The 17546-nt window shown below is 45.1% G+C and overlaps 1 protein-coding gene across 1 annotated transcript in view; it reads right to left on the bottom strand.

Annotated features, from left to right (window-relative positions):
- Positions 1-2892: 2892 nt before the first annotated feature.
- DHX58 (DExH-box helicase 58) overlaps positions 2893-17546 on the bottom strand; it is a 31108-nt gene continuing 16454 nt past the window's right edge. Inside the window, exons 9-13 of the mRNA XM_056548840.1 lie at positions 10690-10839; positions 10435-10596; positions 10171-10358; positions 8262-8355; positions 2893-4647 (exon numbers count right to left, since the gene is read on the bottom strand). Coding sequence (XP_056404815.1) covers positions 4459-4647; positions 8262-8355; positions 10171-10358; positions 10435-10596; positions 10690-10839 — 783 coding nt within the window. The 3' untranslated portion in view covers positions 2893-4458. The remainder of the gene's footprint in view (positions 4648-8261; positions 8356-10170; positions 10359-10434; positions 10597-10689; positions 10840-17546) is intronic.

Raw genomic sequence — 17546 nt, forward strand, 5'->3', positions numbered from 1 at the left:
GCCGTATTATCCTACTCCTGAGCATGGTGCCATCCCTGCTGTGGGTGAGTCGCTTTGTGCTTCGTTTTCTGGCCGACTTTACCTCCCACTATGGTCCATGGTGTTTTCTTAAATGTTCAATCTCATTAAAACTAATTTTTGCTATTGCACACCTTATGGTAAATAAAAAATCTTTCTAATGTACTTAAAAAAAGCTGCCACTAGATGTCTCCCTACTTGTCCAGAGAACATTCCCCCCCCCCCCATGTCTTACATAGACTTTGGGCTCATGATGGCTTGGCAGAAGTCCAAAATCAGGAAATGCAGTCTGGGGTGCTGAGGGGTGTGTGTGCAGTCTTAGCCAATCAAAGCTCATCTCACACTGAACTGCTCTGGGCTGTGTGTAGTAGAGTGAGGGAGGAAGGTCTCCCCTGTATGGCTTCAGATGATGTCACACCTGCTGGGGAACGCCCCTTCCCAGTCTGTGAATCTGACTGAGCAGAAAACACAGAGCAAAATAGGGCTGCAACAATTATTCGATAAAATTCGATAAAGGGATTCGTTGTCGATGAATCCCGTTATCGAATAATCGGCCAATTCGTTGGCGCCAGCAGTCATAAGGCTGCTGCAGGCGGGGCGTTCAGACGCTAGGCCGCACCACCGAAGCCTCTGTACATCAAGTCCCTGTCCCACCCTCTGAGACTGAGCAGAAAACACAGAGCAATATCAAGGTAGAAAACTAAAAAATAATAAAAATAAAGGCCCGGGGGAGGGGGTGGTTTATCATGATGGGGGCAGTGACCTGGGGAGTATTATAACATTTAACAAGATCGTGACAGATATTCTTTAAGATGGCTGTCAAGAGATGGCTGGCCCAAAGGGAACTTACTTCTTTTAAAGGTGGATGTAGCCTTTCTTCAGGAGACACATTTTGACCATGCTGGCAATGTCTATGCCCCAATACTTCCAGGAGTCCCTTCCTGCGCAGAATATCCTCCCTCTGCCTGGATTATAGGTGGAGGCTTTAACTTAAAGGAAATCTGTCATCAGTGTCACCTGCACTAACCTGTCGGGAACAGACAGGTAGTGCAGATGACACTGATGATGACGATACTTACCTGGTCCCGTTTCGTGCTGTCCTTCTCTGGCAATCCTCTTTGGCTCTGGGCCCGGTTGAAGCATGGGCGGAGCTTAGTGACCTCACCGCTGCTGTTCTCTGCTGGGTGCCGCTGCTAGTGGTGACGTCACTAAGCTCCGCCCATTCCCATACTGAAGAGGATAGCCGGAGAACGACAGCACAAAACGGGACAAGGTAAGTACCATTGTCATCAGTGTCACCTGCACTACCTGTCTGTACCGACCGGTAAGTGCAGGTGACACTGATGACCTATTTCCTTTAATTTTCTCCCCGCTTTCCCTTACTGCCAGCCCTCTTTCACTGGCTCAGCTTTTGCCCTTTATTAGCCTTGGTGTATTAATTACCCCCCAGACAAGTCCTTTTCTTTCTTCTCTCGACAGTCTGATACTCGCATAGATTATTTATTTTTAAATATCCCCAAGGTTTGTATGTTTTTCTAGGGCTTTTATGGAACAGATTTCTTGGTTGAACCACGGCCCTCTTGTTGTTGACTTTTCTAGTTTTGCTTTCCTACTTAGGTGGCGCCATTGGCGACTCAATGAGTCTCCACTTAAAGGGGTACTCTGCCCCTAGACATCTTATCCCCATTTACAAATCTGTTTTATCTTTCTAGCACAAGTTGATTTAAAAAAAAAATTATGTTTTCCACCGGAGTACCCCTTTAAGAGGAGCACAGCAAGAGACTGAGCCCGCGTTGGTAGTTGCACCCGGTGTTCATTTAGAGGCTCGTGACGTCATGGCCACGCCGGAGGCTTGTGATGTCATAGCGATCCCGGAGGCTCATGATGTCATTGCCACGCATTGCTCGTGATGTCACAGCCATGCCCCCTCAATGCAAGTCTATTTGAGGGGGCGTGACGGCCGTCACGCCCCCTCAAATAGGCTTGCATTGAGGGGGCGTGACCGTGACATCGCAAGCAATGCGTGGCAATGACATCATGAGCCTCCGGCATCGCCATGACATCACAAGCCTCCGGCGTGGCCGTGACGTCATTTCCACTTCAGACACGGCGATCAACTTTGATCGCCGCGAGTGAAGGGCTAATACCAGGCATCATCGTGATTGGTGATGTTCAGTATTAGCTGCGAGTCCCAGCCGTTGATGGGCACCGGGACCCAGCCGTTGATGGCACCAGGGTCACCCCTTGACCCCGTGGTATACTGCGGGAGCCGGCGTAGGATGTAAATATACATCCTGCTTCGTTAAGGAGTACTCTGGGATATGAAAACTTATCCCTATCCCCTAAGGATAGGGGATAAGTTTCAGATCACGAGGGGTCCCACCGCTGGGGCCCCTCGCAATCTCCTGTATGGGGCCCTCGGCTCTTTGCCGAAACAACATGTTTCGACCACCGAATGATGTGGCGGCCGACACACCCCCTAATACATTTCTATGGCAGAGGCGGAGACTGCCGGAGACTGCGCTCCAGCTCTCCCATAGAGACGTCTTTAAAGGGGGACTCCCCCCTCAACATCTTATCCCCTATCCAAAAGATGGAGAATAAGATGTCTGATCACACGATCTCCAGCTTGGCACCCCAGACATCCGGTGCCCGGAGCAAACTCCGCTCCATTCGTGTCTATGGGAGGAGGCATGACGAGTATGTACTAGCCGTCACTGCCCCTCCCATAGACATGGATGGCGTCATGAACATGGAAGCTCCTTTGGATAGGGGATAAGATGTCTAGGGGGGGGGGGGAGTACCCCTTTAAGGGTTAACAACTGACTTTAAATCAACGTTTCCTAGATATTGATCGGTACCGAGAGACTAGAAACAGAACAACACAAAAAAAAAACATTTGTAGAGGAAACCTTTATATATAAAACCAGAAATCCCACATATACAACTAGAAATCCAACAAACTATGACTCTTCCTCCTCCCAGGGAGGGTTGTACGTATTTGACTGTTGCGCGGCTGATACACATAAATAGAAGTCAGCTGCGAGAATCCGCAAGACATTGATCCTGCAGTGACCACTGCAGGGGAACTAGGGTATTACACAGCTGTAATTCAAATGATGCATTTCTAAATTAAAACATTAGATCAGTGTTTCCTGACCAGGGTGCCTCCAGCTGTTGCAAAACTACAACTCATGCCTGGACAGCCAAAATCTGCTGAGATAAGAGGGAAGCCTTGATGTACCTTTTAGGGACAGTGTGGATCCTCTGGAGGAGGCAGACAAGCTCATGGCTGTCCGGTTATGCTGGAAGTTGTATTTTTGCAACAGCCGGAGGCACCCTGGTTAGCATACACTGCTTTAGAGTTAGGGTTATTAATATTCGTACTTCCCCTGCACATACTGAAGTAGCTTCCCTTATGGGTGGAACAAGAAAATAAAAGCAAATACAATGCAGGCATTAGAGTTATACAGTAAATACAAAATGATATATGTCATAAAGTGCGGTAGCATAAAGTGCGTCGAATCTTTCACTTGTCCGTAAATCTGCGCCATGGCACATAAGGCTCTCTTATTGGGTAACTAAATAGGAAGACGTATCCAAAATCGAAAGTGCCGCAAATTTTGTTCCATGGAGAATTGAGCTCGTTGTGTTTAGTAGAGCCATGTCAGTAAGGATACAATAAGTGCCAAGGGGGGGGGGGGGGGGTTATTTTTTGAAAAAGACAAAGTTAGACTATGTTCAGATGATGGAATTTCTGCAATTTCACACAAATTCTGGTGGAATTTCTGTATTCTCAGAACACAGAATTCTGCCAAAATTCAAGGCCCGTTGACTTCAACGGGATTTTGTGGCGGAATTCAAAAAAATATAAGACTGATCTTATATTTTTGCGGAAAAGCGGAATTTACACTGTGTGAAAGGGACAGTGGAATCCCATTAAAGTGAATTTACAATAAATTGCGGCAGAATTTCTGCCTTCTGAATATAGCCTAACTCTCCCCATCAGCTACATCACCCATGAACTGCTAACAGAAGTCCACATACGTTGGGACTAATGATGTGTTCTAGGCCGGTGGTCCCTGATCCAGTCCTCAAAATCCACCAAGATTCCTTTTTTGTTCAGTGACTCCATTGGAATAGATGTCCCTCAGACTTGATGAGAACCCTCATGTATAACAAGACTTAGCATTAAGATTTTAAGGCAAACCCACTATTACAAACTCTACGGCCATTATAATTCTTAACGCCATGTGTTCTTTTAGGGGATGAGAAAAAATTGCCCCCAAACCCCCCGGTTATGCCTTCAGGGCTTTGAAAGATTTGGCCTTGTAATTTAAAGCTATGTCATGCCGGAAAACCGATTTCTGTGTCATAATCTCCGGAATGTCTTGAGCAGCAAATTGTCCATTTTTGGAAATGCTCTCCAGGGCATAAGAATCACTCATCATCTGTATCTGAAGAGTCATCTTCATTGTACGCATTATAATCAAACAACTCCAAAGAGAACGGAACGTTTTTCCATTGTTTGCACGTTTTGGGACCTTCAGGAGTTTGGAGCACAAAGTTCTTGATGCTTATACTGGGAAGGGACACTCCTCTGTAGATTATTATCAGGCCCCAATGCGCCTACAAGAGAGAAATCATATTATTGGACGATGACGAGGAACATCACACCAACATACATATTGGATAAACATGGATCACCTTCGATGGCAGAAACAATCTTGATCTGATGCATCAGATTTATTAGCTTTTTTATGGGCCCCAGGCAGGCCACTGTTCTCTGACTGAAGGGACTGGGGCTCAATTCGGGCCGGGACTTTAGGAATTTACAACTTCAAGTGCAGACTGGCCCACAAAGTACTAGTAAATCCTCCGGAGGACCAAAGTTGTAACCAGGTAACGGGCCCTAAAGACAACTTCATTTAAAAGCTAATTTGAAGTTAAAGGGAAACTTCAGTACTGAAGTTCTTATTCCGTATCCGCAGGATAGGGGATAAGAACTTAACCCCTTAAGGACCTTAAAAAATCATAACCCTTTCAATTTAGCACCTAAAAATCCATATGATGGCTTATTTTTTGCGTCACCAATTCTACTTTGTAATGACATCAGTCATTTTACCCAAAAATCTACGGCGAAACGGAAAAAAAAAATCATTGTGAGACAAAATTGGAAAAAAAAAACGCCATTTTGTAATTTTGGGGGCTTCCGTTTCAACACAGTACATTTTTTGGTAAAAATGACACATTCTCTTTATTCTGTAGGTCCATACGGTTAAAATGATCCCCGACTTATATAGGTGATTTTGTCGTACTTCTGAAAAAAATCATAACTACATGCAGAAAAATGTATACGTTTAAAATTGTCATCTTCTGACCCCTATAACTTTTTTTATTTTACCATGTATGGGTCGGTATGCGGGCTCATTTTTTGCGCCGTGATGTGAAGTTTTTAGCGGTACCCTTTTTGTGTGGATCGGACTTGTTGATCACTTTTTATTCATTTTTTCATGATATAAAAAATGACCAAAAATGCACAATTTTGGACTTTGGAATTTTTTTGCGCGTACGCCATTGACCATGAGGTTTAATTAAAGGAGTACTCTAGTCCAGAGTATTCCTGCTCCGTTCTGCCCAGGCTGCAAAATAAATGAAAATGAACCATCACTCACCTCCCTGGGTTCCCACGGAGCGCCACTACAGCTGTTCGGTCCTCCGGTCCATCCTCTTCATACTTCGGGGTGTAACGAAGCGTCACATGGCGCTCAGCCTATCGCCGGCCGCCGCGATGTTCAGCCTCGGCCGGCGATAGGCTGAGCGCCATGTGACGCTTCGTTACACCCGGAAGTATGAAGGAGATGCACCGGAGGACCGAACAGCTGTAGTGGCGCTCCGTGGGAACCCAGGGAGGTGAGTGATGGTTCATTTTCATTTATTTTGCAGCCTGGGCAGAACGGAGCAGGAATACTCTGGACTAGAGTACTCCTTTAACTATATATTTTTATATCAGACATTTCCGCACACGGCGATACCACATATTTTTATAGAAAGGGAAAGGACTCATGACGTACCGGTATGTCATGTGTCCTTAAGAGGTTAAAGGGGTACTCCGGTGGAAAACCTTTTTTTTTTTTTTTTTTTATGAACTGGTGCCAGAAAGTTAAACTGATTTGTAAATTATTTCTATTAAAAAAACGTAATCCTTTCAGTACTTTTTAGCAGCTGTAAGCTACCAAGGAAAATCTTTATTTTTTGAATTTCTTTTTTGTGTTGTCCACAGTGCTCTCTACTGACACCTGATGCCCGTATCAGGAACTGTCCAGAGCAGGAGAAAATCCCCATAGCAAACCTATGCTGCTCTGGACAGTTCCTGACATGAACAGAGGTGTCAGCAGAGAGCACTGTGGACAACACAAAAAAGAAATTCAAAAAGTAAAGAATTTCCTCTGTAGCATACAGCTGCTAAAAAGTACTAAAAGGATTAAGATTTTTTAATAGAAGTAATTTACAAATCTGTTTAACTTTCTGGCACCAGTTCATTTAAAAAAAAAAGTTTTCCACCAGAGTACCCCTTTAAGTGCCAGAGTTCCCCTCTAATAACTTTCCACTAGGGACTATTCGTTTGGGTTACTTATATGACGTGTGCTCAATAATAAGTGGACATTTTCTGTATAAATGAATAGTGAGTAGAGATGTCCAGATACATTTAGACAAATACTTGTACTGGTGCAAATGTCACAGACACCTGCAGTAAAATTCCGCCTCACCTTTCCTCCGCTCCTGCACTGAGGCCTCCCCATTGTTCGCTCTGTTATCTGGAGTGGTGCAGGACCTGCTGCTTGATGACGTAATTTAATCGCACTGTACGTCAAATAATGGTCCTGCACCACTAACAGAGTGGAGGATACAGAGGAGCGGAGAGAAGGTGAGTGGGTTTTTATTATTTTCTTTTGGAGGGGGCTACTACTTAAAGAGGGCATCTATCTAATTTGAGGTTCCCTACCTACCTGACTAACTAATTACTGGGGGCTTCTATCTAAAAGGGGATTTCCTACCTACCTACTGGGGACTTCTACCTAATAAGGGGATTTCCTACCTACTTGGGACCTCTACCTAATAGGAGGATTACCTACCTGCTAACTGGGGGCTTCTACCTAATTGGAGGGATTCCCTACCTACTTACTGGGGGTTTCTACTTAATATGAGGGATTCCCTACCCACTGAGGGCTTCTACCTAATAGGGGGATTCCATACCTACCTACTGGGGGCTCCTACCTAATAGGGAGGAGTTCCCTACCTACTTACTGGTGGCTTTTACCTAATAGAAGGGATTCCCTACCTACTGAGGACTTCTACCTAATAGGGGGGTTCCCTACCTACCTACTGGGGGCTTCTACCTAATGGGGGAATTCCCTACCAACCTACTGGGGGCTTCTTCCTAATAGGAGGGATTCCCTACCTACCTACTGGGGACTTCTACTTTATGGGGGATTACCTACCTACTAGGGGCTTCTACCTAATTGGAGGGATTCCCTACCTACTGGGGGCTTCTACCTAATAGGAGGATTACCTGCATGCCTACTTATCTACTGGGGGCTTCTACCTAATATTGTGAATCTCCTACCTACTGGAGGCTTCTACCTAATAGGGGGATTACCTGCATACTTACTTATCTTCTGAGGGATTCCCTACCTACTAACTGGGGGCTTCTACCTTATAAGAGGGATTCCCATCCTAGTTATTGGGGGCTTTTACCTTATAAGGGGGATCACCTACCTACTGGGGGTTCTACATAATAGGGGGTATTTGCAAACTATTTGGAGTTTGTACCTAATTGGGGGGGGGGGGGGGAAGATTCTTTCTCATAGGGGAGTATTCCCTACCTAACTATGGGGGCATATCTTAATTATGAGTGTCAGTGAGGGCCTAATGTTCAACTTTCTCCTACAGCTTTGCAGAGTCAAGAGCCACCTCTGCTGTCACATGAAATTAAAGTATTGGTCATTGGTATCGGTGAGTACTTTGGGGAAATAAAAAGTATTTAGGCATTCCTAAAGGTGAGCCCTCAGAAGCATCACCTCTGAGGTTAGTGCAGGGACTATCTACCCCAGATTTCTCGGGGGGGGGGGGGTGCACGTAGATCTGCCCATCGTCCTCTATGCTTCTCTTATTTTCTTCCTTCATCTGTGAAAATCATTGATTTGCAGTTTGTGCATTTTTATGTTTTGCTGATTTCTCACCCTGCAAAATCGGCATCTGATGGAACCTCCAGGAACCCAGTTCTCCATCTTCTTTCCCAAGTCCAGAGGCTCTGTATATTCTTCATAGTAAACACTAATACATAATAAAATCAACATGACGTTAGAGATGTATAAGGAACATGTTAGGACAAACTATCGTGATCATCACCCTGTGTAATATGGCCCTTAGCCCCTAAAAGGGATCACAGGATTTGGTGAATGATTTAATGGTCACTAAACCCTGGAAAAACAGCTCTAAAGACTTGAAAATTATGGGGAAGATTTATCAAAACCTGTCCAGAGGAAAAGTTGCTGAGTTGACAATATCAACCAATTAGATCGCTTCTTTTATTTTCACAGGCTTTTTCAAAAATGAAAGAAGCGATCTGATTGGTTGCTATGGGCAACTCAGCAACTTTCCCTCTGGACAGGTTTTGATAAATCTCCCCTATGTGTCTCACTTGTTTGCAATCTGCTGTCCACTGCCTGTTGTTAGGCTCAGTCTGTCTCTAGTAACACAGAGACCAAGATATAACACACAAAGTTGGGGCAGGGCTTAGCAAATGCTATGTCCAGGAGAAGAGGAGAAAGACAAGCTCTGTACCAACAAATTTTAAACCTGTCTTTCTCCTCCAGAGGATCCACACTATCCCTGAAAGACAATTAAAGGATTCCCTTTATTCTCTGACCGCCCATAAAGTTCTTGGTGACTGGTCCTTGTGTTCCTACTACTGTGTATACACAGTGCTGCCATGTTGTGTTCTCTGCTCCACCTCCCTGCTGTCTGCTTCAGGCTTATTCCTCTGACCTCTCCTCTGCAGCTTCCACTGTGTCTTCATTTTCTGGTCTGACCACTATGGCCATAAACTTGCACTGGCTGCAACTTAAAGGGTCTTTGCTCACTTCTCTAATGTGTCCTCAACTTATCCCTGCCTAGCATTACCTATTAAAGGGCTGCACCGCTCACTCACCTGTGACTAAGCAATATTGTGGTTATGCCATAGCGAAGGTGTGTTGTTCCTGGTCTACTATTCTGTTTCTGACCAGCGCCTGTTTCTTGACATTACATCTGCCCGACTCTTATGTACCTCGCTGACCCTCCTATGAATGACTCGAACTGTTGACTCTGAACCAGTGTCAGCTATTTACCCTGCTGAAACCAGAACACATTCAGCTCTGCTACATCTACACTTTGAGGCTGCTTAACCCCTGCTGGGCTGAATCTCTTGCTGCTGATCAGCACCTCCTATTGGAGCTGCTGTCTACTAATGACTGTTCACTTCTGCCTGCTTGTCATTAGGGCTACTACTGCCTGTTGCTACCTCTCAAAGCAGCGACCTGGTGTCCTCTAGCGTGTCTCAAGCTGTTGCAAAACTACAACTCCCAGCAAGCCAAAGGCTGTCCGGGTATGATGGGATTTGTAGTTTTGCAACAGCTGGGGGCAAACTGTTTGGAAAACCCTGACCTAGAGGACACTTAGATTGCGCTCCCTAGTTTGGCCCTAAGTAAAACCGCACATAGAGGTACTAAATGCAGATGTACCAGTCTAGGGTAGAGGGAATATGTTTAGTTATTCACAGAAAGATCAAGAAAAAACATATCCATTGAAATACTTATTAGTGTTACAGAGAGAAATTTTTTTCTCTCTGTAACACTTATAAATATTTCAATGGATATGTTTTTTCTTGATCTCCCTAAGTAAAACCTGTAAGGTAGTACAACAGGTCCACACCAGTTGGGGCGATATAGTGGTGCACTGTAAATCGTCCCCAGCACAGTGCCAGCCTGTTCAGTGTAGTACAGGTTAGCAGTATATCGCGGCATATCAGTGAGGAGTACGTGCTCCTAAGGGAAAGGAAGTGCCTTTGCGTGTACTACTGGCAAACATCCTAGCTCTGGTCCCACTTACTTAAAGTTTGGGTTAATATTCACATGAAGAGTCACTTCCACCACACGTAAATCATTCCCAAAGGCAACAGCGGCATTGCAGTTCCGACAATCCAAGCGGATGTCCTCGTGTGAAAACTTCTTTTTGCTCTCTTCTTTAGCTTGTTTCACCAATCGCTCAGTGAGGGATTCCCTCTGCAGATCTTTAATCTACATCAGAAACTGAGAATATTAATGGCAAATCGGTGGAACGTTGTAAAATAGCAGGAGGTTACGGGTCACCCACCTTAGCCACGTATTCTCCTTCTGGCATATCTTGAACATATTTTATGGCTCGGTTCATTAGATCCTCCAACGCCTCATTGGTCATTTCTCTTCGACTCTCTTTCCCTCCCGATTCGGCCAAGAAGGAGTAACAGCTGTCCTCCGCCCTGGCTCTGCCTCTTGCCTAAGGACAATCCCCACCCCAAGAGAAATGTTAGCTCCAAAATGAACGAGTCCAACTACAGCCAGGTAACTCAACCCATGACCAAAATCTTACCTGCATCATGGATATTTCATTAGTCATCAGGCCATACCGAACAACAATGTTGCATTCTGGGATGTCCAAGCCTTCCTCGGCAACGCTGGTCGAGATGAGCAGATTCAGGGAGCCTTGACGAAACTTTTGGATCACTTCCTTCTGCTCGTTCTGAAAATGGAAGAAGATTAAAGGGGTTATCCTGCATAAGGTGATTTTAGTATGTACCTGGCAGACAGTAATGGACATGCTTAGGAAGGATCCGCGTTTTTCTTGGGGATAAATGGCTATGTTGTGAGATTACCATAACACTGTGGCTAGCTGTTTGTGAACTGGTATTTTCTGTTTGACTTTTCTTTTTTTGACTACAAATCCCAAAATTCCATCTTCCTCCCTCCCACATATAAGCCAACCCACCCATTGAAACATAAATGAGCTGCATCTATTCAAATCAGTGTGGATTTCAATCAGGGTGCCCTCAGCTGTTGCATTAGTAGCAGATTGATCTCTCTCCCACCAAGCGATCGCTCCACCCATTGAAGCAGACAGGCTCCCTGTCATCAGCTGACTAGTGAGTCAGGTCTCGGTCGCACTGCAAGCTGGGAAAAATCCGAGACAGTCATTTTGTATGCTGGTAAAAATAAATATTGGGGTGAAAATCACATAAGAATTGTGAGAAAACCGTCACACACAGGTACAGCAGACACTATATTATGGACGACACTAACTTTACAGCCCCTGTAGCATAGTCAAAAAAAACATATTCCTGGAATACCCCTTTAAACCTCTTAACCCCTTAAGGACCAGGGTTTTTTTTTTTTTTTTTCGTTTTTGCACTTTCGTTTTTTCCTCCTTACCTTTAAAAAATCATAACCCTTTCAATTTTGCACCTAAAAATCCATATGATTGCTTTTTTTTTTGCGCCACCAATTCTACTTTGTAATGACATCAGTCATTTTACCCAAAAATCTATCCCAATTTACCCAAAAAAAAAACACGCCATTTTGTAACTTTTGGGGGCTTCCGTTTCTACACAGTACATTTTGCGGTAAAAATGACACCTTCTCTTTATTCTGTGGGTCCATACGATTAAAATCATCCCCTACTTATATAGGTTTGATTTTGTCGTACTTCTGGAAAAAATCATAACTACATGCAGGAAAATTTATACGTTTAAAATTGTCATCTTCTGACCCCTATAACTTTTTTATTTTCCGTGTATGGGGCGGTATGAGGGCTCCTTTTTTGCGCCGTGATCTGAAGTTTTTAACGGTACCCTTTTTTGTATTGATCGGACTTGTTGATCACTTTTCATTCATTTTTTCATGATATAAAAAGTGACCAAAAATACACTATTTTGGACTTTGGAATTTTTTTGCGCGTACGCCATTGACCGCGCGGTTTAATTAACGATATGTTTTTATAATTCGGACATTTCCGCATGCGGACTTTTTTGCGAATGTCGCGGTTGATAAATCCCTGACTAAACCAAGTAAAGTTTACAAACCCACGTACCGTAGTCAAAAAAACAAAACTTGCTCTTCTTGCTCGCATAGATCATTGTCACACGAAAAGTCACGGTGTCGCAGTGGCGACTTTTTTGCGACAAATTTACACAAAAAAACTTGTGTAAAAGGGTTGATAAATGCCCCTCAATATGATTAAAATGATACCCATGTTTACATGCTTTTCTATTATTGTTCTGCTTTAAAAAATATATATATATTGTGACGATCCGTCTTGGGTATTAGCTCTGGGATCGTCCTGGACTACGCCACAGGATTCGTTTCTTCTCAATAAACCAGCAAACAAACGCTTATAATGCAAATCTGGCACCTTGCCAGTTTTATTAGACAGGTTGCAGGGAAAGAAACAGAAAAGCAGGAACAAAACAAAATCCTAGACCGTCTGGTCACTGACTAAACAGATCAGCTTGTCCTGACTAACAACCGCTGAGCTTCCCTCAGCAGGTTAAACTTATGTCCCCTGCAACCTTCTACTCACAATTCATGGCAGTCTCTTTGAGCCTCTCTTAGCTCGGGCTGTGTACTCCTCAGCAGCCTCTGTCTCTTCCCTACAGCCCACATGCTGTCTCCTAGGAAGAGCCCCAACTATTCTGTTTCTTTTCCTTTTAAACACACACTTTCCCTTCCTGATACCTCATTAGTCAGGCCACAGGTGGAGCATTCTGCAGAGATAGCAAGGGAAATACACCCTTTCCTTGCCACACTGCCACATATCCCCCCCCCTCTGCTCAGACCACCGGGAAGGAGCACTTGTATTCAAAAGGCAGAGTCCAACTGCCTTTCCTTTTCCTTGAACAACTACGTCCAACAGGTTTTGGAGGCACTTGGCTTCCTTCATCAGTAGATTTTATCTGCACCACTTCAATGGTGCACCCTTCTTTCATTCGCACTTTCATCAGCCACCAAGCACAAGACTTTTGGTCACCTTTGACAAATTCCATGTAAAAAGCTCCATTCATGTAACACCTTTCCAACACCAGGTTCTTCATCTTGGTCTGTGCAGTGCTCTGGACACTAGGTGCGGACAAGGCAGATGCTCTAGGCCATTGTCTTCTTCTGTCACTGGTATGACCATTGCACGAAATTTGCTGGTGGCCAACCGAGCCTGTATCACCCATTTACAGGTCATCTAAGTCATCCTCCACAATTTCAGGAGGCTTCCCTTTAATGCACCTGTCCATCTTCTCCTTGAGACGGACTCTTCTCCAAATTCTACTTCTGCGGACTTTCTTCCAGTGTTTTCTAATCCAGTGCCTCTCAGGGTTTCCACCACGACCCAGTCTTCTATCACAGTGACCTCTTTTTAAGGACTCTGCTTTCTTATTAGCCCTTTCTTTAGGGACACCGACTTTCACAGGCTCATTTTTAGGCTGAGAACTCTTGGCTCCTTTAGCCAGTTTTTCACCTGCACCTTCAGATGTGTCACTGACTTTACTTGCAGCTTCTGCAGTTATCTCTGCTTTAACTTCTACCTCAGAGAACTTCTCTGCCTCAGAATTTTCACCATGCAATGTCAATATCTCTGCAGCTTCAGAGGACTTCCCATATGGTTTCACCTCAGTCTCAGCTTCAGAGGACCTTTCATATGGCTTCTTCTCATGGTCTTCAGACTCTACTGTTTCTTGCGTCCATTGTTCAGACTCCGCCTTTTTTAGAGAAAGCATCCCTTTCTCCAGTAGCTTTTGCCCCACAAGCAGTTTTTCTTTTACACGGACGGCTGTGGCCTCAGTTTCCATCTGAGACATTTTTAACCTCTCGTTAGCCAGTTCTACTATAGCTTGGTCACGGCTTTCTTTTAGGACCTTCATGTCCCCTTCCAGCTTTAAACATTTCTGCTGCTCACTCTTGAGCTTAGCAGAGTTCTTCTTCTCACTTTCCAGCAATTCTGTCAAATTTTTGACAGTATCTTCCAGGGACAGCAGCTGTTCTCTCATCTGCTCATTGTCTTTATTCAGTTGCGCCATCTTGGACACTTTCTGCTCATAGACTTTTAGCTGAGCCTCTTGTTCAGAGAGCTGAGGACCCAGTGAATCCAAGGCAGCTGCGCGAGACTTAATATGCATTTCGTTCTGCGCCTCCAGGCTCTGCACCTTATGAGCCATTACCACTTTCTCCTTCTCCAACTCTTCCATGGCTACCAACCTAGCCTTGTGATCACTTTGTAGAGCCAGATATGCCCCACACAGGACATTCACTTATTCATCCTTGAATGAGATCTGCTTGGCCAGAATCTCCAATTCTCTCTCCTTGCTGGTCATAAGACCCTGGGAGCGGGACAGTTCATCCTGCAGAGCCGCCAACTCACTTTTGTGGCGCTCCATATCTTTCTGCAGCTGAAGCGTCGCTTCCTGCTCTTTATTCAAGTCTGCAAGCGTTTTTTCTTTTTCCTCTGTCAGGTGATGAACTACTTCTTCCTTTTGAGACAATTTAGCAGAAACCATCTGTAAGGTTTCTTCAAGGTTCTGGATCTGCTCCCTTTTTTTACCAAGACCAGCGCGTTTTTTCCGAGATCTCTTACTTACAGCGGTCTCCTTACTCTCACTGCTGGACCTTGTGACATTCTCTTGTCCTCTGACAGTCACCTGTCCTTGGCCTGTCTCTTTCTTCAAGCCAACTCGTTCAGACTCTTTTCCACCTTTAGGAGTAGTCTCCCCCTTTTCAAGGGTCTTGGCAACTTGGGCTTCAGGGTAGTTCCTGGACAGTCTCTCTGGACTGTCTCTCTGCTCACTGGCAGACTTCTCTTTCACTTCAACACTGTCTCTCTGCTGCCCAGCAGAAAGGTCTAGGGCTCCTGGGTCTGCAACAACATCTGGTCCAGTGGTTCGACCTTCCTGGTCACGATCCATCTCTGGTCCAGACATCACATCTCCTTCACTCAGGACTCTGTCTGTGACAGTAAGCGCAGCACCCGGCTCCACATGTACTCTCTTCAGTACTTCTGCATTATCCACAGACATCTCTGTAGCTTCTTTTCCAGTCACCTCTTCCAGATGACCGCGCAACTCTAGCCCCAACTTGGGCTTATCTTCAGATGGCAGATGGAACCCATGTTCCTGTACCTGATCCGTTTCTGGTTTCACTGAAGATTTTGTTTCAGTCAGAGGCGCACTTGTCACTTGAGTCGCTGGATCCTCTTGGACTTGACTCACGGTCTGGTCTTCAGCTCCCCCAGCAGTCTGGCAGACCCCTATCTGACCTACATCCAGTGACTGCTGACACTCCCCGTCCTCAGCCTCTGCTGAGTAACTCTCCACTAGTGTGTGGTGCAAGTCAAGTGTTGTGGGCCTATCAGGTGTTCCTGCTCTAGTCACCTGACAGTCTTCCCATAATTGCTGAAAAAATTGAAAATCCGTCCCCAGTACTACATCATACTCCAAGGAGGGCTCTATTGCAACCTTGTGATCTATAGTACCATAGGGAGTAGAAATACAGACATTAACCGTTTTATAACCCCAAATACCAGCCTGCATAGACACTATAGCGGGGTCCGGCCTGCATAGACACCATAGCGGGGTCCGGCCTGCATAGACATTATAGCGGGGTCTGGCCTGCATAGACATTATAGCGGGGTCCGGCCTGCATAGACACTATAGCGGGGTCTGGCTTTCTCCTGCTGGACTTTACCAGACTTATTACACATCTAGGGTCTAACAAAACCGTCATCTTTTTACCTTCTATTTCCAGCTCACACAGGTTTTCTTTTGTCCTGTCAGTTGGGATCAGTTCTCTTTACATCTGAACACATCAACATAAGTTTTTCAACAAAAACATTATCAGATTGCACATGTTCAAAATTTACAGGACAGTTCATAGCACTAGGACCTAACTCAGGGAAAGTGTGTTTTGTTACATTTTCTCCCAGTCCTGCATTTAACATTTTCTGTTCACCAGATTTTTTCAATACGATCTGCACAGTGTGAACAGTCCCATAAGTCTCCATGAGGGGTTCTCCACCCTCACATGATTTTGCAACTGGACATAGGTTGGTACCACCTTGAACACTGTTCACACAGTCACCTAGGGAAACACCACCCTCCGACTCAGCCTTTTTATGCACAGTCCCATCATTTTTATGCACAGTCTCATAGTCACTAAACATGGCCCCCATAACCCCTGGAACAGTCTTACCAGAATCTCTTGCCGTCCAGTCAGTTAAGGGCTGGTGCTGGACACCTCTCACCAGCTTCTCTGCTGCAGAACATCGCTCCACTTGCTCTTTAAGTAGCTCTGCAACCTTAAACCCAGCATCACTGTTAGGCTGCAGTGCACACTGTAATCTTGCAGCGCGGCTTACTCCCACTTTAGTCAGGATCTCTGTCTTGACTTTCTCATAGTCCCGTAATATCTTTGGATCCAGTTCACAATGAACTTTTTGGGCATCTCCTCCAATGAATTGAAACACCAAGTTTCCCCAGTGTGTCTTGGGCCGTGCCTCATGTGTAGCAATCCTTTCAAACTCTGCAAAGCTTGTTTCCTCTTGTGCTGCAGCAGTCTGCAACAAAGCACTTATCAGGACATCCATCTTGCAACACTTCAAACCTTGCAAACACAGTACAGTCCTCTGCCGAAATGTTAGCCGCTTGCCAACAAAATTTTTCCATTGCCCCTAGCAACGCCTTTATACACAGTCTCAAAACGTAATCTGCACTCTGCAGGTGGCCCGTCCACCTGTCTCCTTACTTGAGAAAGAGTGCCCACTCGCTTGATGCGATCTGTTGCCCCTAGCAACAACTTCACCACAGGCGCAGTCCTGCTCTTGTACTCCACAGCTGGGCTCGTCCCACTGTCTCCTCTCTGAGAAAGAGTACACCCTTGCACCATGCACGGTAGTTTTCTCTTGGCAACAACTTCACTGCAACTCGACCACTGGTTGCTCCTAGCAACGTGTATGCCCGCATCCTCCACCAAAATGTGACGATCCGTCTTGGGGATTAGCTCTGGGATCGTCCTGGACCACGCCACAGGATTCGTTTCTTCTCAATAAACCAGCAAACAAACGCTTATAATGCAAATCTGGCACCTTGCCAGTTTTATTAGACAGGTTGCAGGGAAAGAAATAAACAAAAAAGCAGGAACAAAACAAAATCCTAGACCGTCTGGTCACTGACTAAACAGATCAGCTTGTCCTGACTAACAACCGCTGAGCTTCCCTCAGCCGGTTAAACATATGTCCCCTGCAACCTTCTACTCACAATTCATGTCACTCTCTTTGAGCTACTCATAGCTCGGGCTGTGTACTCCTCAGCAGGCTCTGTCTCTTCCCTACAGCCCACAAGCTGTCTCCTAGGAAGAGCCCCAACTATTCTGTTTCTTTTCCTTTTAAACACACACTTTCCCTTCCTGATACCTCAT

This window comes from Hyla sarda, chromosome 12 (genome assembly GCF_029499605.1).
Source record: "Hyla sarda isolate aHylSar1 chromosome 12, aHylSar1.hap1, whole genome shotgun sequence".
NCBI classification, from domain to species: domain Eukaryota; kingdom Metazoa; phylum Chordata; class Amphibia; order Anura; family Hylidae; genus Hyla; species Hyla sarda.